At 35.5% G+C, this 24,806-nt stretch overlaps 1 protein-coding gene and 1 non-coding gene across 2 annotated transcripts in view; both read right to left on the bottom strand.

Annotated features, from left to right (window-relative positions):
- Positions 1 to 13,616: 13,616 nt before the first annotated feature.
- The window catches only part of LOC128246858 (ADP-ribosylation factor 1-like), a 15,223-nt gene continuing 4,033 nt past the window's right edge, over positions 13,617 to 24,806 (bottom strand). The window contains exons 3-5 of the mRNA XM_052965352.1: positions 22,003 to 22,076; positions 14,355 to 14,592; positions 13,617 to 14,069 (exon numbers count right to left, since the gene is read on the bottom strand). Coding sequence (XP_052821312.1) covers positions 13,669 to 14,069; positions 14,355 to 14,592; positions 22,003 to 22,076 — 713 coding nt within the window. The 3' untranslated portion in view covers positions 13,617 to 13,668. The remainder of the gene's footprint in view (positions 14,070 to 14,354; positions 14,593 to 22,002; positions 22,077 to 24,806) is intronic.
- Trnay-gua (transfer RNA tyrosine (anticodon GUA)) lies at positions 15,700 to 15,790 on the bottom strand. The gene is given in 2 exon segments: positions 15,700 to 15,735; positions 15,754 to 15,790. It is a non-coding gene; the product is annotated as a tRNA-Tyr (tRNA).

Raw genomic sequence — 24,806 nt, 5'->3', positions numbered from 1 at the left:
TGAGTGCTAAAAGTTTTACTGTAATCCTATATCGTCTCATAGAGTAAATATAACGTGTTTTCGGCACCTTTCTTTCAAATAAAACTCGGTATCCTTCATAAAAAACATTTATTTCTCCTCTTTAGTATATTAAAACAATTATTTTAATTGTAGTTAATCTTATTTTGGAGTATGAGTGCACCTTTAAGTACGTTTAAGTAACTGGAAATTGAATAAAATATAAAAAAGCCGCAAAGTTTAAGAGTTATTGGCGGTTATTCCCAGTTTGTTGAGTGAAAGAAGGTAGCAGCGCTGGTTTGTTTTTCTTGCATATTTATGCAAGTTCTGACAACAATTTCGTCCTTTTGGTTCTGATAATGATTATGATTATTTTTGATTTTGTTGTGCGCGAGCTGCGCAGATTTGTGAGATGTTTTCTTGTTTGAACTGTGATTTATTAACGGTCTAGCCAATGCCAGAGGCGGCTCCATGATTGGAAGTTAAAGGGGCAGGGGGGGGGGGGGGGTGTAATGTTGGCCCGTAACGTTGTCTCTGGAAATTTGGGATATACCTCCAATGTTTCTTTGGTAAATTTAGTATAAAATTGTGCATTCTAGTGTAATATACGTATAAATGAACATATTAAAACAGTCCACCAGCCGGCTGTGCCCCACCCCTCTAGGATACGCTAGTGACTGCCACAACACATTTAAAATTAACGACACGGTGTCCATTGTTAATCACAGTGACCTGTAGTTTTCTTGGAAAAACTGCCTATTTAGTTAATAGAGCTATCAGCGAAATAATGAACAGGTACATGTTTGCCCTCGTTGTTTCATTTATAATACATATAAATGATTCGTTTAGTGGTCTATCTTTAAGGTATCCGTAACCACAAGGGCATCGGAACTCCTCGGCTTTTTTTCATCGAAAACAACCTCGCATGTATGCCAGTGCTGTAGTAAAAGTAGTTCGTTAAAAAGTAGTTCGTACAATTAACAATAATGATATTTATTAGTATAGTGTGTTTGAGTGTAAAACGTATTACTGAGTTCAAATTGATTGCCAGTGAAGAGTATTATTGTCTAAATAATTAAGATTCCTGGGAGGAAAGTCCTTATATTTAACTGCTAAATTGAAATTACTACGCGATCTACTTGCAGCTTAGTTAAATGTAAAGATTTCTGACGTTGTAAACTTTCCTTATACATCAGAGGTTGTTGTCGATGGAAACTAGCCGAGGTCTGGTGCTCTGATTGGAATTTGGGATCTCTTATACTGTATACAGATACATTTAAACAAGAATGGTATGGTAATATTAGTAACAGTTCTGTTTTGGATATGTATACAAATTATAAAAAACTTCCTTTGATTTTGAAATATATTTAGATTTAGTTCCAAAGAATTTACGTTTATACTTTGTTAGATTGAGAGTTTCTGCACACCCTTTAAGAATACAAACAGGACGTTATAAACGTAATAATATACCCCGTAACGAAAGATATTGCTTATGTTGTAATAGTAGGGACATAGATGAATATCACCTCATATGTATTTGTCCATGTTATCGTCAGTTACGTGTAACTTATATAAAAAGATGCTATTATGTTTGTACATCTGTACTCAAATTCCATCAATTATTGGTATCATGTGATAAAAAGGAAGTGATAAATGTTTGTAAATATATTAAAAAAAGCATTTATTATACGCAACTCACTTATAAATAATTTAACTTAATATAGTAGTTATGAAACATTCCCTCACTGCCAATTTTGTAGTCAATTTACATAATATGTTTGCTTATATTCTGTTTTATAATATTATGTTGGTAAGTTTAGTTACGTGACATGTTTTTATATATAACTATATATATATTACGACGATGTACTCTTATATTAGTCGATTTAACTGTATGTTATGTTCTGTTCTGTTCTGTTCTGTATACATTTACGACTTCAGTCTGAGTTTGATACTCTAGCTCAGAAAAACGAACTTTTAAATTTGTCTAAAATAATAGTCGTATTATACAGAATTTTTCGAATTCCTTACTATCAAAAATCGTAAAAAAGAACATCAACGTACAATTATTTGGACTTACTTTTAATAGTGAGAATTATCTTAAATATTATGTTTTACAAAAAAACTAATTGACCAGTTTTACCATTTATTCTTAAAATAATTCTTAAAAGACCAAAATACTCTTGAACAAGCTTCATGATTATTGCAAAAAATGGAATATCACTGTTAACACCAAGAAAACTGTAGCAATGGTTTGCAAATTGGGAACTCGAGTTGAAAACATTGATATATTTTACAATAATAATAGGCTTACTTGTGTATCAAAATTTACATATCTAGGAGTCACCCTATCTTCAAATGGCAAATTTTATCAGTCGCAAAAGGCTTTAGCCGACCAGGCATTAAAGGCTATTTATTCACTGAATTCACTTTTTGACGTTGTGTCATTGGGGATAAATGAAAAACTTAAACTATTTGACAGCATGATCATGCCTATATTTAATTATGGAGCAGAAATATGGGGTTCTCATAAAGCCTCTGACATGGAAAGAATATATTTAAAATTTCTTAAACAGGTATTAAAGGTGAGAATTCAAGCCACAAACGCTTCTGTTTATGGTGAGCTTGGGAGGTTTCCCTTAGATATTGCACGTAAAGAGCGAATTATAAAATATTGGTACAAAATTTTAACTAAGCATCACGGTTCTTTGAAACACGAAGTGTATTGGGATCAAGTGAATAACAATATTCGTGGGTCATGGGCATTAGAGGTAGAGCAATTGCTTAATAGTTTGGGTTTTAGCTATTTATGGAACAATAATGACATTTCCGTTCTTCAATCAAACCGTGTCATACAAAGATTACATGGTCAGTATTGCCAACACTGGTTTTCTCTATTAGACACGTCATCCAAATTAAAAACTTATTGTAGTATAAAACGTAGGTTTGGTTACGAGAATTATCTTAATTGTATTAAAAACGACAAGCATCGTATTTCGCTAACAAGATTAAGATGCTCAGCTCACAAACTTGCAATCGAAGAAGGCCGTTTTAGAAATATAGAATAATCTGAACGTAAATGTATATTTTGTCAAATGAATGTTGTTGAAGATGAGTTTCACTTTGTGCTTGTATGTCCTTTTTACAGAGACATACGGATTGAATGCTTACCTAGATATTTTTGTCATTGGCCCACAATGAAAAAATTTAAATTGTTAATGTCAGCTGAGCAGAATAGTACACATATTAAACTTGCTAAATATGTATATCTTTCAACTGTAAGACGAGAAAGTATCATAAACCAATAAATGTTTATTTCATTTTATTTCTTTTTTTTCTTATATTGCTATTATTGCTTGCTTTGAAACAATGGTTTTTGCTGTTGTTGTTTTTTGTTGTTGTTTTTTATTCTTTTTTCTTCTTAAGTCTGATCAGTGAACTAAAACAAATAATAATTATGCTCTGAACAGTGGCCATGCAACGATCACTTTTCATCACTAACATACCCGTTACTGTCAAAACATGCCTGACCGCATTAGCGAGGGTGGTCAATTTATAGATATTGTTCTGTAAAGGATTAAGGTACGCCAAGGTTCAAGCAAGTTCACGTTAATGATTACTTTTTTACGTGAATTATCAATATCCTAATAGTGTTATTAATCTGTGTATTATAATATCATGCTCTTCTCATGTATGTAAATAAATGTTACTGCCAGAAGTAAAGGCGATGAACTTGAATGTTTGTGCTAATAAACTATTGAATTGAATTGAATTGGTACATCCAGAAAAGGACAGGGCGCAGCACCCTTCCGTAACTCTTTAGCTAAACCCCTAGTATTTGTACTTTGTATAACTTATGTTTGTGTTCTGCGTCAGTTGGTGTTGTGAAAGTTTATTTTTACTCGCACACGGGCTAGGCCCATTCGGCGGGTGCTTGGGCCAATAAAATACATGATTAGGGTTACATCCTTTTTAAAAACAGGTTGGTAGGTAGGCTCTTTAAGAACGTTATTGCCATCATTGGAGAATAGTGTTAAAGGAACATTCTGTATAAAGCTTTAAAGGTTTTGAAATACATATTAAAACACACACTATTTTTTTAACAACTGACTATAAAAACGGTAGGGTCGGTGCCTAATTCGTGAATAGGGTCCGGTATCCTGAATCAAATGTATGTTTAGGCCTTGGATAAGTTTGTTAAGTCATATTAGGTATTTGGAGTATAGTGCACAGACAGAATGTAACCCTGGTTAGAGCTTCCCCGATTCTTTAAGGTGCACCAGCCTCCGATTTCCAGTATGTATATCCTTTGTCTCATGAGTGTAATTGGTCGTCACATCCGAATGCTTCATTATCGATTTAATTTATCATAAAACCGATCAAAGATTATCAAACGATGGTTTACAAAATTGCAGCTTTTTGTGGAGCGTTGAATTTCGTTATAACAAATAATTGATATAAACAGACCTTGTTTTTGGGGAGGGGATGGTGGTGGTGGTGTGTGTATAGGGTGTGTGAGGGTAGGGGTTGGGGGTGAAGCAACTGAGTTAGCTCAGAGTTTAGCCTCTTACAATTGTATTTTTTCCACAAAGACCATGCTGAAAAGTTGCCGACTCCGTAAAAACACATTTCTTATTAAACTTAAACTCTTTTATTTCATCGTTTTCATTTTCTAGCAAGAGTTATTTCCACTTTCTTATTTTTATAAAGAAAAACAAATATTGCTATCTTTGCAATTTCTTAGGGATGGCCGTATTTTCCGCGTTTAGTATAGAAAAATAGTTAACTATTTTAATTTGAACAAGACATTAAATTAAATGCAAATTTAATTTGACTATTATAAATAATAAGATAAAATTGGAACTTGTGTTTCTACGGCGTAAAACTTGTTCATTTTTATAACATGTTGTTGCAGTCTAGAAAGAAATTCCAGTTTTCCTCAATTTGAATAATTTGAAACATGTCTTGTCTGAATTTTATTTTGTTATGAAACAAAAATAAAAATTGTGGTGATTTTAAAGAAATGGAATGCATGATATATATAGCATTAGGCAGAAGCTGGAACAAGCACATTGTATTCCGACTGGCACTCAAGAGATTGTGATGTTAAAGGGAATAAAGGAGGATTTGGTGGGTGTAACCAACATTTCAGTACGCGGTATTGAGGGGCAGGGCTGCAGGAATACCCGGAACTGACAAGGGTAGAAGGAGGAACGCTGCTAAAGAGATGGCATTTAGACTTTAAAACTATTTAAATAGAATTTGGTACGCAAGATTCGAGTAGACACGAAGGGAGTATACGGTAGGTAGACTCTTAAACTATTTAGCTAGGATTTGGTACTCAATATTCGGGTAGACACGAAGGGAGTATACGGTGCGTAGACTCTTAAACTATTTAGCTAGGATTTGGTACTCAATATTCGGGTAGACACGAAGGGAGTATACGGTAGGTAGACTCTTAAACTATTTAGCTAGGATTTGGTACTCAATTTCGGGTAGAAACGAAGAGAGTATTCGGTACGAAGACTCTTAAACTATTTAGCTAGGATTTGGTACTCAATATTCGGGTAGAAACGAAGGGAGTATACGGTACGTAGACTCTTAAACTATTTTACTAGGATTTGGTACGCAATATTCGGGTAGGCACGAAGGGACTATTCGGTACGCATGGATGCAGTGGATTACACCTTCTATTATGTACGCTATTCTTTTGTTTGGGGTAAGCAAATGCTTATTATTTGAAGCTATTTAGTGCGCAAATTTACATTTTTGTCACAGAGATATTTTGATAAACATTATTGTAGTAAGTACAAATATTTAGACAGACATTCAATGAATATTAAGGGCGGCAAAAGGAAAGAATATTTTTAATATGCCCGTATTTCACTAATTAGTGTAAATTTGTATTAATTAAAAATTTGTTGATTGTATGTTATTTCAAAAATGTAAAAATAAAATCTAATCAACAGAATAACCATGTGAATATTTACATGCAGATATATATTTCTTGGAAGTTTAAAAGGTTTGCAAAAGCTTTTAACAGGTTCTTTTAGGTTTCGTTGACGTGAGAAAAGCAACCTTAGTAAGTACCCCTGGTGAGGATCGAACCCACAACCTCTTGTTTGCAGTAAAATTATTTTATTTGCACTTCGATGAATATTTAATGTGCGCTAGTCTTTATATGAAGGAGATTATTTTTGAAAATCTTTATTTCACGTGTTGCTTGTTTATCAACGTGAATATAAAAAAACTCGTTCTTGTTTAAGACGGTCAGACATCGATTTTTTTATTTCGTGTGAAATGTGAATTAAATCATTTCTTGTAACTATGATAAAACATACAATCACAAGTTATGATAAGAGCAATTTTGTTATTTTATTTATAAAACACGATATAAAATGTTCTATCTTGCCGAAAAGCGTTTGAAACTCTATTTGAAATAATAAATAATTTAAGGCTATAAATAACAAACATTTAAAGCAAAGTAATTGATTTTAGGCTAAAAATAACAGCGTTCAATAAGCATGAATATCTGCTAGGTGTTCTATTGTGTTTGTTAAAAAAGCAAATTTAAACAAATTGGTGACATTTTGTTTCGCCAACCGAGACAAATCAATCATAACACAATTATTAAAAAAAAAATATCACGAATATTTATTTTTTGTGTACATGTTACCTAGAGCATGCTATAAATACAATGTGTAAAAATGAACCGGTACGATATGCGTTTTGTTTACATGGACATTGCGATTGCATTTTCTCAAAAGACGAACCTTTTGCATTGGAAGACGTTGATTTTTTTTTTTGAATAATTGAATTTTGAAAAAAAAATGAATTTTGAGATTACGATTTTTTGAAATATTGGATTATTGAGATAATTGATTTTTGAAAAAAAAAGAATTTTGTGATTACGGATTTTTGAAATAATGAGTTTTTGAGATAATTCATGATTTCGTGGTCAGCTGTTTATAGTCAATCGTAATAAATTAGAAGATTAAATAGAATTGAAAGCTGAAATACATGCATGTCCTCATTTAAGTCATTGGTTTATTTTTGTTTATTCCGAAAGAAACGGCGGGGAAAATGAACGGAAAGGCGGGAAAGGAAAGGCGGTGAAACTGAAAGGAAAGGCGGGAAATGAAAGGAAAGGCTGGAAAATGATACGAAAGGCTGGGGAATGACTTGAAGGGCGAGGAAATGAAAGGCGGGGAAATGAAAGGAAAGGCGGGGGAATGACTTGAATGGCGAGGAAATGAAAGGCGGGAAAATGAAATGAAAGGCGAGACAGTTTATCAGCTCACAAACCTGTTCTAACCGCAAAATGATAAAGATTGTGTAAACTTACCGCTGGGTGTCATCAGCCGCCTACAACTTGCCACAAGACGCCATTGATGGTAACATATACATTAGAATAGGGTGAAAGGCCTCGGAGCCCGCCAGCCAAATAAGCGGTTGATACGTATACAAAAGATTTATAATAATAATTTGAAATGCATTTTCGTTTGGGTGTAACCAAATACTGAACAGACATCATTTTTCTTGTACTTCTCCATTCAACAGCTAAGCTGAACGTGTAAGGCGAAATACTTTTAACATTCCGTTGAGTTGAAGTTGTATCTGCTATAGTTGATGTCTACATAGTTATCAAGCTCAGTTATTTATGTCAGAGCTCGAAGATGTATCTGCTAGAGCTCATTTCTACATACGAGTAGTTATCAAGCTCAGCACAATATGTCAGAACTCCGCTGAATAACGCTTAACCTCACTTCTGCACTGTAGATTTTGAAAGCTCAACTTCACGTGACTGACGTCCATTGTGTTCCGGAATGGGTTCCAGAATGACGTCCATTGTGTTCAAGAGGAAAGTCAAGTCATCGATTTTATTACAAGACATCGCTTCTGTAACCAGCAATGGCTCGTGCCCAATGCTGTGTACATTTTAAAGCTCAGTTTTACATGCCATTTTTATCAGTCACTGTGTTTGATAAATTATCACGGTGCTGGTAGGGATGGCTTGCTGAACTGTAGACATCGTCAAAGACAGGCCATTAAAAGTTGATTTGGTAAAGGAAATGCATCTTCGGGGCAGTTCGGAGCTATTCGTCATTCCCAAGATCAAATCGGAGCAACTCGTCCATCTTCGGGGCAGATCGGAGCTATTTTTTCTGTTGATTGACGAATTAAAGAGAAAAAATCGGAGCTACTCGTTTATCTTCGGGACAGAACGGAGCTAGTCGTCATTACCCAAAACAAATCGGAGCTACTCGTCCATCTTCGGTACAGTACGGAGCTATTCGTCATTCCACAGAACAAATCGGAACTACTCGTCCACCATCGGGACAATTCGGAGCTATTCGTAGTTCCCAATAACACAATAGGAACTACTTGTCCATATTCAGGGACAATTCGGAGTTATTCGTCATTCACAATAACAAAATCGGAGATACTCGTTCATCTTCGGAACAGTTTGGATCCACTCACAAAATACAGGAATAGCTTGGAGTTACACCTCGAAATCTCCGAAGTAGTGCGATCTTGCTCACTAACCAACTTGACAGTCCAAACGTACTTGCAAACCATCGAGTCAGTTCGGACGTTCTCGACCATCTTGTCCGGACCTATTCTTCAATTCATCGGGACATTTTAGAGTTACTATTAACCGTTCTCCAGGACAGTCCAACCCGTTACTCTTCCTGGGCAGTTTGGACCGATTTTCTAATCTCCAGGACATTCCGGACCTACTCGTTATTTTTCGGAATAGTTCGATCTTGTACGGGACAATTTGGACTTGTTCTTCATTCTCCGTTCTCGTGTTATTCGGGTAGATACTTTATCGCATGGCGCTCAATGCCACAGAGCACTTGAGTTATGTCGTTTCCTATTTTATATTTTCTTCATTTCGCTATAGTCAGATTCTCAATAAACAGTTTCGAGACAACCAAATCTTAATGTATTTGAGATGGTCAAGATTCGATCTATTACCAAGGTCAACCAATTCTTAATGTACTTTATATGGTCCAGCTACGATCTACGACCCAGGTCAACAAACTTATAACGTTTTCCAGATGGTCTTATAACGCTCCATGAGCCATGTCAACCAATTCTTAATGTATATAGATGGTCGATCTACCCCCCAGCTCAACCAATTCATAATGTTTTGTATAGGTCAACCTATTCATTATGTATCTTAGATGATCGACCTACGATCTACGACCCAGGTCAGCCTTTTCATTATGTATCTTAGATGATCGAACTACGATCTACGACCCAGGTCAGCCTTTTCATTATGTATCTTAGATGATCGAACTACGATCTACGACCCATTTCAACATATATTAGTGTACTGGTCATGGTCAAGTTACGATCTACGACCCATGACAAACTATTCTTAATGTATCTTTGATTGTCGCACGAAGATATACGATCCATGTCAAACAATATCAATGTAGTGTATATGGTCGAGTTACGATCTTCGACCCAGGTCAGCCAATATTTAATGTATTCAGATGGAAGACTTTCGACCAAGCTCAACCATTTTTTATGCTTTCTAGATGCTGGGGTTACGACATACGACTCATGACAACCAAATCTTAGGGTAATTAAATGGTCGAGTTACGATCTTCGACCCAGGTCAGCCAATTTTTTATGTATTCAGATGGAAGATTTTCGACCAAGCTCAACCATTTTTTATGATTTCTAGATGCTGGGGTTACGACATAAGACTCAGGACAACCAAATCTTAGGGTAATTAAATGGTCGAGTTACGATCTTCGACCCAGGTCAGCCAATTTTTTTATGTATTCAGATGGAAGATTTTCGACCAAGCTCAACCATTCTTTATGCTTTCTAGATGCTGGGGTTACGACATAAGACTCAGGACAACCAAATCTTAGGGTAATTTAATGGTCGAGTTACGATCTACGACAATGGACAACCAATTCTTTATGTATTTTCGGATTGTCTAGCTACGGTATACGACCCAATTCAATCACTATTAATGTACATATATTGTAAATGGTCGAGCTACGATCTACGACTTATGTCAACCAATTATGGTTGTATTTGAATGGTTGACCTACGACCATGGTCAACAAATTCCTAATCTATTTTAGACGGTCGTGCTACAATATACGACCCAGGTCAACCAATTCTTAATGTTTTTTGTTTTAAAATAGTCGGTCTACGACCTGATGCCCATGATAATCGATTTTTAAAGTATATTAGAATGGTCGAGCTACGAGCTACACCTCTATCCAGGGGACAATTTGGACCCCCTATACAGCCAATCATCGAATCAGGGGCCTGTTTCATCGAAGGCGCTCCTTATTGGTTAATTTATTATATTTGATTTATTATAATGCATTTTCATGCTACACTCATTTAAATTTAATGATAAAAATAGGATTTATGTACTAATTAAAAATATTAACCTTCGTAAATGTTTTTTAATTAATAGCTACGTGGCCACAAATTCCCTTGTTGAAAAGAGCCAAAATATCGCTAATATTGTCTTATCTGTACACAAATCATTTGCTTTTATTGTTCATTAAAGTCAATTCAGTCAAAAAAATACAATATCTTTACTCCCATGGTTGTTTGCCCATCCAATTTCATGTCTTATTGATGTCTCAAGACACAGCAAATATTATGAAACTGCTTAACACAAATCACTATCTGCTTTCAGTGTGTCTAGAATTCCTTTCCTAGGTTTGTCTCATGAAATAAAATGGAATTCAATCTCCTGTTAGTCTTGATAAGTCGAACCGCAAAATGGTGTCCGAAAACATGATATGTCCGAAATAAATGACAGTAATTTACCACGACATTAACTGCTTCACTATATGATCTTAATCAACCTGATTTCAGGTTCAGCTTTAGTACAGTATGTACCATCTGTATGTGTTAAACACTTAATTCAGACAGTTTAACAAAATCGTTCTACCCAAGAAAATGCGTCTTATATTTCCGATTCGTTGTTTTGATATTCTGAAGTAATCGACTTTCGTTTCCGACGAGGATGATGAAACTTTCCAGCTTGTTTAGATATTAACTTCTTAAAAACAAATCTTATTTGTTTTTTTACAAACAGGTATAAGTTATTTTGATCGGAAAGTTGAAAGCATATATTTCACCTTTATTTTGTATTTTTTTTCTAGAAATAATACGAAAAAAAAGTCAATCTCGTCAAAATTCTAGGTGCGGGCGCATTTTTTTTAAATTCAGTACTTTCTTGCATGTCGGAAAAGAAGTGCGGTAAATCCGACCAATAACTGATCAATTTGTTGAGGTCTCAGTATATTTTACGTAAAAATTAATACGAAATCAGAAATTAGGCCATGCCAAATAGATTATATGTTAAGTGTCATCGAGTCGGTAGGTTTTTAGTCTTTAAAATAAAAAATAATCTAAAGAAAACACAACATTTATCAAAACTTAAATGAAGCAAAGAAATATGTAATTCAGTATCTTGATCTTTGAAATAACACATTCGGAACACCTCGGCCAGTTTCCATCAAAAACAGTTGCTTTCGATGGAAAATGACCGAGGTGTTCTGAATGTGAAATAACAATGATTGTCTCGTATATGGCGTATACAGAAGAAATGAGAAGATTCATAGGGACTTTTATGCTTGTGATGCTTTCTTTTTTATTGGTGGAAGCTGTTATCAAGGGTATTTTCTTGTTAAAAGATTAACATATGTTTTTCCTTGACGGGTAAGTTTTAAAATGACACCTGACGTTAGACATATAATGGTATACACTAGTGGATCCAGATGGGGGGTGGGGGTGTTATGCCCCCGGCGCCGCCTCCTTATATCGCACAAAATGAGAAAAAGAGTAAAGAAATACGTCCAAAATGCACCATTTCGGACTAGAAATCGTTAAAATTTCGTGGAGGAGTACACCCCCCCCCCCCTTTTAACACACTAAACCAAAAAAAGTTTGGTTCTGTAGTAGGGGCACATGTCAAATGGATTCGTTCTCTAAATTACAGCCCCTCTTACATCAAATCCTGAAGCCGCCCCTGGTATACATTTTTTTTAAATATTTAATGCATTATCATGTTTAACTCATTTGGCGTAAATGATAGAAGAAAAAAAACAAACAAAAAAACCCATTCGATTTGTGTACATATTCAATTATGAGCCTTTATATAAATGTATTTTTTAATTAATAGCTAAGTTGTCACAAATTCCCCTGGTACAAAAGCGTTAATATATCGCTTACATATTTTTATCTGTATTAAAAACGGTATACCTTTTTATCATTAAGTGAAACGACTAAAACGTGATAATTCTATTGGTCGAAGGGAAGTAACTCTGTTTGGCAAATATCAGCATGACTTACGGAGTTATACAAAAACGAAGACATTTTTTCTCGTACTGTGTATATATTTTCCTGTTTATTAATACAAATACAACAAACCATTTATGTAAGATGATCTAAAATATATTATCTGTATCAAAGGCCGAACAATGAAAGGCAATTAAATAAAATGATAATACACTAAAAGTAAATAATAATATACACGAAACACAAGTTATAAACTCGATATACATGTTTATAATAGATATTATTATGAAATCTAGTGCTCATAAGTTGCGAAATAGAAACGCAAAAATCTTCTTGTTCTTGGTGAACATGTTTTTAAAATTTAAAAGTAATTGACGAAAACCTCAAAACTGCCTTGTTTATTTTATCGTGTTCAACTGAAAAAAAAAATCATTCGGAAATCGTCGAAAACAACCTCGGATGTATGCCGGTACATGAAAGTGGTTTGTAAAATAAATAAGTAAATAAATATTTGCAGTGTTTTAACGTGTATTTTGTATAACTAAGTTTAAATTGATTGCCAGGGAAATTTATTATTGCATAAATGATAAAAATTCTTAACAGTAACGTCTTAAAGTTTAACTGCTACATTGAAATCACTACGCGATCTACTTAATGCAGCGTAGTTAAATGTATGGATTTCTGACATTGTAAACCGTCCATAAACATCCAACGTTGTTTTCGATTGAAAATGGCCGATGTGTTGTGAATGGAAAAAAAAATCATTACTATTCTGAGCATCTGTCTGCAGTGACTGGTTTCAGCTAGATTTATCTAAAATGCCATCTCAAAGCGAGAAAAAACAAACAAAAACAAATATCAGATGCAGCAAACGTTATGTTATAAAGGTACTCGTTCATGGTTTGTAAAATGCACTTTTAACGAATAAAAAAAAACACGAAATATATTGTAGCAAATCATTAGGAGTGTTGAAACTAAGATACTGACAGCTGGTCCCCTTCAGCAAATGTTGATATTTGCTCAAATATTTTCTTTGAAGACCACAATTTTGATAAAAAATAGAAAACCGAGGTGCATGTTGCGTGATTGGTAGATTACATTATCACGTAATGTTACCAATGTATTCGATAAAGTTTCGCTCCTCACTTAAATCACAAAGTTTCTTTTTTACTTTTGTATTTTCAATTTAGGTATCAAAGACTAAAGTAATTCTAAAATAAGTGTTTTTAGATGAATATTCGTAAAAAATGGTTTAAAAACATGAGCGAGTCCCTTTAGAGTCTGAAAAGAAAATTGAAACTCGGTTATAAATTATTCTTAAGACTTTGAAATATAAGCAGCAATAACTGCAAATTTTAATACTAGCACTACTTCACATCAATCATCGTCGTCGCTGTCAGTGTCAGGTGGTACACTTGGACGAATAAAAAAGCACCGGAAAGCACTGTATGCTCTGTTAAAATGACAAAAGTCTTTTGCTGGGGAAACTTCCTTTGAGTCCGATATTCCTGAAGGCGGTCTTAAATCACCGTTTGGGACGTCATTTCTGACGTCATTTAAACTTGAAGAGTGTAGTTTTCTATTTTTATCACTTTTATCATTTTTATCACAGGTGAGGTCACTTTTTCGTTTGACGTCATTAGGAATGGCGTCATGGGATCCCTGTGGAGATTGCTGTTTCCGGTGACCCTGTCCGGAAGTGGGGCCCAAATGAGATGCGAGCCAGTCCATACTGTCAGTAAGTCCGTCCCCTCGAACGGCGCTGGTTTCCAGGATATCTGAAAGAAATTTCATGGCTGTGTTAGTCATTTTGGGAGATCAATAATGTTTAAATTTTCCAATGTTAATTAGATGAACATATAATATTTGTACGAGTAATTATTTGATGACATGAAGTATTATTTTAATGATTAAGAATGGGCGGAGGGAGCGTAGCGAAGCTCACAATTGTTATTTCCAAGTAATTTAGTACCTTTTGAGAGGCAAGGAGAACGTTCCCAAGCCAACCCTATCTTGTGTGAGGGGCGGAAATATGTACTTCTAGACCACACTTGTTTACTTACGCCAGGAATGTTTCAACGCCTTCAAGTTCAACTTGTCAGCAACCTCCTCAGCACTTAGACACTCGGGAAGGTCTCGTTTATTAACCAGGAACAGGAAGATGCTGTGTGCAAGCTCCTCCGCGTGCAGAGCAGGTTTGATGACGTCACAGTATAGCTCCTCCAGACGCTCGGAGTCCGCACCATCTATCACCATGACAACAGCGTCAGTGTCCTTGTAGTAATGGCGGAACAGCGGGCGCTGGAAATAGTGCTCCATAATATTACATTACATATTAAATTATAATAAATAAACATAACAAAAAGTAAAATAAGAATTTATCGTCGTAATAATCATCATCATCATCATCATCATCATCATCATCATCATCATCATCATCATCATCATCATCATCATCATCATCATCATCATCATCATCATCATTATCCACCACCAACACCATAATCATCATCATCATCATCATCATCATCATCATCATCATCATCATCATCATCATCATCATCATCATCATCATCATCTTCTTCTTCATTATCACCATCATCATCATCATCATCATCATCATCATCATCATCATCATCATCATCATCATCATTTTATAGTGCAGTTGCTCCACGTTAAACCCTGAAAATCGCAACACAACTTTCAGAAATATATAAATCGTAACATAAGCCTTTCCAAAACTGAACGTCCCGTGAGCCGGATTTGTACCAGCGACCTATTTTAAACCACTACAGTACTGCTGGGACCGTTTTCATAACGCATCTTAAGTCATTTCGTAACTTAAGTTGATTTCTTAAAATTTTTATAGTCAAGTTAAAAGAAATGTATAAGTGTTTTTTTTTTACATAAAAGTATTTATTCTCAATATTTCTTATATTTTTTATATTATATGACTTCTGGGATCCGTATATTAGGAAAGTGATTTAAGTAAGGAAATAACTTAAGATGCTTTAAAAAAATCAGCGCAAAGCTATCACGTTTTACCGGTGAAATAGCTAAACATGAGAAAGGTCATTCATTATCAAAGTATAATAGCAGTTAAAACACAGCATAACACAAGTGTAGCGTAGAAGTCATTTCAAAATTACAATAAAAAATATTGGTGTTGTTGTATTAAGTGCAATTTCATAATTATTGGAAAACAAACAATAGATTTGTCTTTATTTTTTTATGGTTATCTTGACGCAAAATGATTATGATTATTGACAAAACATTACGTCGGTCGGATTAGTTTTGTTAACGTAAATAAATGACAGATGTTGTATTTAGCAATTAATTCGTGGAAAAGTTTTGTTTACTTTGTAATTATGACCAAACATTGGTAAATAAATAAGAATAAAAAGGTTGTCCCGTGAGCCGGATTTGAACCAGCGACCTAAGGATGCCAGCTATGTTAAACCACTACAGTCCTCCGCTCTACCAACTGAGCTATCACGGGTTATGAACGTTTAATGTTGCGTATATTATAAGATTGACAAGGTGACAATTCTCAATTAGACGTTAACAAAAAACGTCATTTCGGTAAAAACGGTAATTAATCATTCAAGGGTAACAACTCAGGTAAGAAATAGAACATGTCAAAACATTTGTTATCTCTCTTGGCTATCTCTACGTGCATCTAACATAGGATTTACGATCACTTCTGTAAATTAATAACATACTGATAACATACTAATAACATACTAATAACATACTAATAACATACTAAATAGCAATATATGTGAAACTCTAAACTTGCCTATTATGTAGGAATCATTTTCTGATAATAATAATTAAAATAATTAAAATTAAATATGATTTGGAGGAAAATTTAGGTCAAACAAGGTATTTTCTTTATCCGATTACCAATTATTGTTCATCATAAAACGTAATTTATATTTAAAATAATTTTACCTTGATTCAATTTCAAATGTATCTGCATCATTACATGTGTTCTACGATATTTGAGTTACATGAAATAAGTGGTATTGTTTAAAATTTCATTACGCAATTTTATGCAGGGCCGGGTCTATACCCAGCACTTTTTGCCGTAGTGTGGTTTTTTTTTCGTAATATCCTAGAAAATTGGCCATTTTTTTGTGTCCGTTATGCACCAGTCAATTGCAACCACGCCCCCCCCCCAGGTCCGGGGAATAACGGGGACTTTGACTTTAGGTCCAGCCAACCCCGGGTAAAATCCCCGCCCTGCGGGGACGAAATGCTAGTAAAATCCCCGCTAATTGCCCCCGCAATTATTAGATGGCTTAATATAGAAAATAGGATAAAGCAACTACGACTAAACCATGTACATAAAATCTTTAATAGCAAATGCCCATCATACTTACATGAACATTTTACTTTAGTCTCATCCACACATTCTTACAACAGTAGACATAGTGCTGGAAATTTCAAAGTGCCACAGGCTGACAGTTTTATATCAAATACTTTCTTTTATCAAGCAATCCAGGACTTGAACAGTCTTCCAATAAAGTTAAAAGAATTGAAAAATTAGAATACTTTTAAAAAAGAAGTGAAATCACATCTCATTGTTGGTATGAAATGTGCAGAAATGGAAGATTTCCTATTTCATTAATTGTTATTCATTTAATCTTGCATATCAGTTCTAAGATTTTTGTCATATTATGCTTAAGTGTCATATGGTTTTAACAGTCGGTTGCACTATAACTGTAAAAGAAGATCGATCACAAACATTTAATCATTCTTTAACTGGTCAAGAGTACATGCATGTTATTTTTGTATAAGAAAACCTAATTTAAAAAGCTTACAACTGAGATCTTGGCAAATAATTATATTTGTCATAAGGACCCCATTGGAAATAAGTTGAATAACTTTAATGGGTTATCCTGTGTTATATATTTGTCACATTGAATTAAATCTTTATTAACGCACGTATGTATCCAAAGCATTCTAATGATGTTGTGCTTTAGTAAAGATATCATCACTAACACTTTGTTAATCAGTCTGTGTTATAACTTTATGAGATATTTGGTTTGTTACTATGACATATATATATATATATATGCACGAATAAATCTATCTACCCAAGGGACCTTGGTAAGGCCCGTTCCCAGATATTTTTGGCGCGAGGACAAAACCACCGCATTCGCCCGGCACTGCGGGGCCACCTGGAAGGTAAAAACACGGCCCATTTCCCCGGCTATCCCCGGTATACCCCCGGACCTGGGGGGCGTGGTTACAATTGACTGGTGCATTATTTACAAATGTCTACAACCATTAAAAGAACGTTATATTCGAATGTCTAAATACATTAATAGAACGTCATTTACAAATGTCTAAAACCATTAACAGACCGTTATTTACAAGTGTCTAAAACCATTAATAGAACATCAATACTCAATACTATATCGCAAGTTTCCCATTGCCACAAAGCTCTTGAATTATGTTGTTTGCTATTTCACATTTTCTTTATTTTGCTATAGTAACAGTTTCGGTACCCATTTAAGACAACCAATTATTAATGTTTTATACGGTCTAGCTGCGTTCTACGACTCCGGTAAACCAATTCTTAATGCATTTTGATTGCCAATCTACGACCCTGCTCAACCAATATCAATGTACTGTATATGGTCGAGCTACGATCTACGACCCAGGTCAACCAAATTTTAAGGAAATTGGATGGCCGAGCTACGATTTACGACCATGCTCAACCAATTTTTAATGCATCATAGATTGTCTAGCTACGATATGCGACCCAATCTAACCACTAATAAGGTACATGCATTGTATATGGCCGAGCTACGATCTACCACTTATGTCAGCCAATTCTTATGGTATTTAAATGGTTGACCTACGACCAAGATCAACCAATTCTTAATCTATTTTAGACGGTCGTGCTACAATATAGGATCAAGGTCATTTTAACACACTAAACCAAATTAATTTTGGTTCTGTAGTAGGGGCGCATGTCAAATGGATTCGTTCTCTAAATTACGCACCCTCTCACATCAAATACAGAAGCTTCCCCTGGTATACATTTTTTTTTAAATATTTAATGCATTATCATGTTTAACTCATTTGGCGTAAATGATAGAAGAAAAAACAAAAACAAACAAAAAACCCCATTCGATTTGTGTACAGATTCAATTAGGAGCCTTTATATAAATGTATGTTTGAATTAATAGCTAAGTTGTCACAAATTCCCCTGGTACAAAAGCGTTAATATATCGCTTACATATTTTTATCTGTATAAAAAACGGTATACCTTTATATCATTAAGTCAAACGACTAAAACATGCTAATTCTATTGGTCAAAGGGAAGTAACTCTGTTTGGCAAATATCAGCATGACTTACGGAGTTATACAAAAACGAAGACAACCTTTCTCGTACTGTGTATGTATTTTCCTGTTTATTAATACAAATACAACAAACCATTAATGTAAGATGATCTAAAATATATTATCTGTATCAAAGGCCGAACAATGAAAGACAATTAAATAAAATGATAATACACTAAAAGTAAATATATATGAAACACAAGTTATGAACTCGATATACAATGTACATGTTTATAATTAATATCATTATGACGTATAGTGTACATATGTTGCGAAATAGAAACGCAAAAATCTGAACGTTCTTGGTTAACATTTTTTTTCAAATTTTAAATAAGTTGACGAATGTCTCAATAATGTCTTGTTCATTTTATCGTGTTCATCTGAAAAAAATAATAATTCGGAACCCATTGAATACAACCTCGGATGTATGCCGGTACATGAAAGTGGTTTGTAAAATAAATAAGTAAATAATTATTTGCAGTGTTTTAACGTGTATTTTGTATAACTAAGTTTAAATTGATTGCCAGGGAAATTAATTATTGCATAAATGATAAAGATTCTCAAGAGTAACGTCTTAAAGTTTAACTGCTACATTGAAATCACTACGCGATCTACTTAATGCAGCGTAGTTAAATGTAAGGATTTCTGACATTGTAAACCGCCCATATACATCCAAGGTTGTTTTCGATGGAAAATGGCCGATGTGTTGTGAATGGAAAAAAAATCATTCCTATTCTGAGCATCTGTCTGCAGTGACTGGTTACAGCTAGATTTATCTAAATGTCATCTCATAGCGAGAAAAAAACAAAAACAAATATCAGATACAGCAAACGTTATGTTGTAAAGGGACTCGTTCATGGTTTGTAAAATGCACTTTTAACGAATAAAAAACACGAAATATATTGTAGCAAATCATTAGGAGTGTTGAAACTAAGATACTGACAGCTGGTCCCCTTCAGCAAATGTTGATATTTGCTCAAATATTTTCTTTGAAGACCACAATTTTAATAAACATTAGAAACCTGAAGGGCATGTTCCGCGACTGGTAGAATATGCACTAATCAACTGTGACCACGGCCACCAAGGTCCGGGGGTATACCGGGCATAGCCGGGAAAATGGGCCGTTTTTTACCTTCCAGGTGGCCCCGCAGTGCCGGGTGAATGCGGTGGTTTTGTCTTGTCGCAAAAAATAGCGGGGAATGGGCCTTACCTAAGGTCCCTGGGGTGCAGGGGCATTTGGCGGGGATTTTACCAGAAGTTCGTCCCCACAGGGCGGGGATTTTGCCCGGGCTTGGCTGGACCGAAAGTCAAAGTCCCCGCTATTCCCCGGACCTGGGGGAGCCGTGGTAACAATTGACTGGTGCATTACATTGTCACGTTATGTCACCAATATATTTAATAAAGTGTCTCTCCTCACTAAAACCAAATTATTTTTTTACTCATTTTCAGATGAATTTTCGGGAAATTAAATGTTGGTTCAAAAACATGAGCGAGTCCCTTTCAGAGTCTACATAAAAAATTGAAGATCAATTATAAATATTTACACCTCAACTTCCATTCCTTAAATGAACTGCCTTTTTGGCAATTGCGTTTGTCGATCGATGAACGCAACATCTTCGGATATGTTCGGATCGCAATTCATCGCTTAACAATATACATAAAAACTATTGATCTGGTTATTGTTTGAATTGTGTCAGCTGGTCCCGTAAAGTAGAAATAAACATTTTAGAAAGTGTTAATTTATTATATTTGAAATGTATTGTTGTCATAAGTGTTTCAATTTTACGTTTAAAAGTGATTTCAAGTAGTTCATCATTTCCCGCGTTATTGTGACGTCATTTGAAAAAAATGTTTCCGGTTACAGTCGGGTCGTTATATTTACAGAATGGGTAAGAAAGGATTACTGAAAGGTTTCCTTAAATGAAATGAAGTATTTATTTAACAATTCTTGAATGAAATAATGAACTGTTTGGTGTAAATATAAGTAATGAATTGCGGGGTTGATGCCATTATCATCGGGGATATGAACGCAATTGGGATGGTCAAAGTACGGGTGGAGTTCTTCAGAGAAATTTTGAAGAGGGGCCCAGGCGAGATGCGAGCCAGTCCAAACTGTCAGTAAGTCCGTCCCCTCGATCGGCGCTTATTTCCAGGATGTCTGAAAGAAATTACATGACTGTGATAGTCATTTTAGATTTTCCAATATTAATAAGATAAACATATACATTTGTACGAGTAATTGTTAGATGACATGAAGTAACATTTTAATGATTAAGAATGGGCAGAGTGAGCGTTATTTTCCAGTACTATAGTTTCTTTGAGAGGCATGGGGGCGTTCATCCTCTATTGTGTAAAAGGCGGACACTTGTACGCTTAGAATGACCTCGCCATTGCTATTTCCCAGCACTATTGTTACTTTGAGAGGCAAAAAGAACGTTCCCAAACCCATCCCCTCTGGTATGGGAGGCCGACACTATCACTTGACCACAATTGTTAACTTACGCCAGCAATGTTTCAACGCATTCAAGTTCAACCTGGCAGCAACCTTCTCAGCAGTAAGACACCCGGGACGGTCGCGTTTATTAACCAGGAACAGGAAGATACTGTCTGCAAGATCCACCGAGTCCAAAGCAGGCTTGATGATGTCACGGTCTAGCTTATCCAGATACTCGGAGTCCGTGCCATCTATCACAATGACAACAGCGTCTGTGCTTTTGTAGAATTTGGGGATCAACTTGCACTGGAAAGATTAGTTTATATTACATATCAAATTATAATATATGATAATATCAAATACAAATTGAATGCCACTACCATAACATCATCATCATCATCATCATCATTATCATCATCATCATCATCATCATCATCATCATCATCATCATCATCAGCATCATCATCATCATCATCATCATAATCGTTGTCGTCGTCTTCGTCGTGGTCGTCGTCTTCGTCGTCGTCATCACCATCAACATCATCATCATCATCATCATCATCATCAGCATCAGCATCATCATCATCATCATCATCATCATCATCATCATCATCATCATCATCATCATGATCATCATCATCATCATCATCATCATCATCATCATCATCATCATCATCATCATCATGAACAGCATCATCATCATCATCATCATCATCATCATCATCATCATCATCATCATCATCATCATCATCATCATCATCATCATTATCACCAACACCACCACCACCACCACCACCACAACCACCACCACCACCACAAGAACAACAATATCAATAACAATACTATAAAAACATAATATTTAAGCCCAAACTACCAATTAAGAATATAATATTCTTGTTTTTCTCGGAACAACAACCCACCATTGTGTCATTACCGCCGATGTCATATATGATGAACTTGATGTTTTTATAGTTCAGTTTCTCCATGTTATACGCTGAAAATAGCAACACAACTGTCAGAATTTCAGATATATACAAATCTTAACATAAGGCGTTCCAAAACTGTCTCTAGAGCCGGATTTGTATCAGTGACCTTATGTAAGCCACTTTAGTACTTGGGCAATATTTATAAAGCATCTGATTTCAAAAGATTTTCGTTTTAGTCAAAATAAAAGAAATATATAAGAGTTTTTTTACATTAAAGTATGTGTTTTCTATAATTCTATAAACATATAGTTTTTCAGAAATTAAGAAGTTTTTTTATATCATATGACTACTGGGCAACTTATGATAGGAAATTGACTTAAGTTGGGAAATTATTTAAGATGTTTTATGAATACCAGCCAAAAGCTATCACGGGAACCGATGAGACTGTTTTATGAATACCAGATCAAAGCTATCACGGGAACCGATGAGACTGTTTTATGAATACCAGACCAAAGCTATCACGGGAACCGATGAGACTGTTTTATGAATACCAGACCAAAGCTATCACGGGAACCGATGAGACTGTTTTATGAATACCAGACCAAAGCTATCACGGGAACCGATGAGACTGTTTTATGAATACCAGACCAAAGCTATCACGGGAACCGATGAGACTGTTTTATGAATTCCAGACCAAAGCTCTCACGGGAACCGATGAGACTGTTTTATGAATACCAGACCAAAGCTATCACGGGAACCGATGAGACTGTTTTATGAATACCAGCCCAAAGCTATCACGGGAACCGATGAAATTGTTTTATGAATACCAGACCAAAGCTATCACGGGAACCGATGAAACTGTTTTATGAATACCAGACCAAAGCTATCACGGGAACCGATGAAATTGTTTTATGAATACCAGACCAAAGCTATCACGGGAACCGATGAAACTGTTTTATGAATTCCAGACCAAAGCTATCACGGGAACCGATGAAACTGTTTTATGAATACCAGCCCAAAGCTATCACGGGAACCGATGAAACTGTTTTATGAATACCAGCCCAAAGCTCTCACGGGAACCGATGAAACTGTTTTATGAATACCAGACCAAAGCTATCACGGGAACCGATGAAACTGTTTTATGAATACCAGACCAAAGCTATCACGGGAACCGATGAAACTGTTTTATGAATACCAGCCCAAAGCTATCACGGGAACCGATGAAATTGTTTTATGAATACCAGCCCAAAGCTCTCATGGGAACCGATGAAATTGTTTTATGAATACCAGACCAAAGCTATCACGGGAACCGATGAAATTGTTTTATGAATACCAGACCAAAGCTATCACGGGAACCGATGAAATTGTTTTATGAATACCAGCCCAAAGCTCTCAGGGGAACCGATGAAATTGTTTTATGAATACCAGACCAAAGCTATCACGGGAACCGATGAAACTGTTTTATGAATACCAGACCAAAGCTATCACGGGAACCGATGAAACTGTTTTATGAATACCAGACCAAAGCTATCACGGGAACCGATGAGACTGTTTTATGAATACCAGACCAAAGCTATCACGGGAACCGATGAAACTGTTTTATGAATACCAGACCAAAGCTATCACGGGAACCGATGAAATTGTTTTATGAATACCAGACCAAAGCTATCACGGGAACCGATGAAACTGTTTTATGAATACCAGACCAAAGCTATCACGGGAACCGATGAAATTGTTTTATGAATACCAGACCAAAGCTATCACGGGAACCGATGAAATTGTTTTATGAATACCAGACCAAAGCTATCACGGGAACCGATGAAACTGTTTTATGAATACCAGACCAAAGCTATCACGGGAACCGATGAGACTGTTTAATGAATACCAGACCAAAGCTATCACGGGAACCGATGAGACTGTTTTATGAATACCAGACCAAAGCTATCACGGGAACCGATGAGACTGTTTTATGAATACCAGACCAAAGCTCTCACGGGAACCGATGAAACTGTTTTATGAATACCAGACCAAAGCTATCACGGGAACCGATGAAATTGTTTTATGAATACCAGACCAAAGCTATCACGGGAACCGATGAAACTGTTTTATGAATACCAGACCAAAGCTATCACGGGAACCGATGAAACTGTTTTATGAATACCAGACCAAAGCTATCACGGGAACCGATGAGACTGTTTTATGAATACCAGACCAAAGCTCTCAGGGGAACCGATGAGACTGTTTTATGAATACCAGACCAAAGCTCTCACGGGAACCGATGAAATTGTTTTATGAATACCAGACCAAAGCTATCACGGGAACCGATGAAACTGTTTTATGAATACCAGACCAAAGCTATCACGGGAACCGATGAAACTGTTTTATGAATACCAGACCAAAGCTCTCACGGGAACCGATGAAACTGTTTTATGACTACCAGACCAAAGCTATCACGGGAACCGATGAAATTGTTTTATGAATTCCAGACCAAAGCTCTCACGGGAACCGATGAAATTGTTTTATGAATACCAGACCAAAGCTCTCAGGGGAACCGATGAAATTGTTTTATGAATACCAGACCAAAGCTCTCACGGGAACCGATGATATTGTTTTATGAATACCAGCCAAAGCTCTCAGGGGAACCGATGAGACTGTTAAACATGAGTTAGGTAATTTCATTATCATAGTATAACAGCAGTTAAAACACAGCATAAGTAAAGCGAATAGCATCGCAATACGCCCATTCTACTATACAAAAAAAACACACAAAGAAAACACTCTGAACCAAGTTACAAGAT

The sequence above is a fragment of the Mya arenaria genome, chromosome 9 (genome assembly GCF_026914265.1).
Source record: "Mya arenaria isolate MELC-2E11 chromosome 9, ASM2691426v1".
Classification (NCBI taxonomy): domain Eukaryota; kingdom Metazoa; phylum Mollusca; class Bivalvia; order Myida; family Myidae; genus Mya; species Mya arenaria.
Note: the sequence above shows the minus strand (reverse complement) of the source record. Positions and strands in the feature narration are given on the sequence as shown.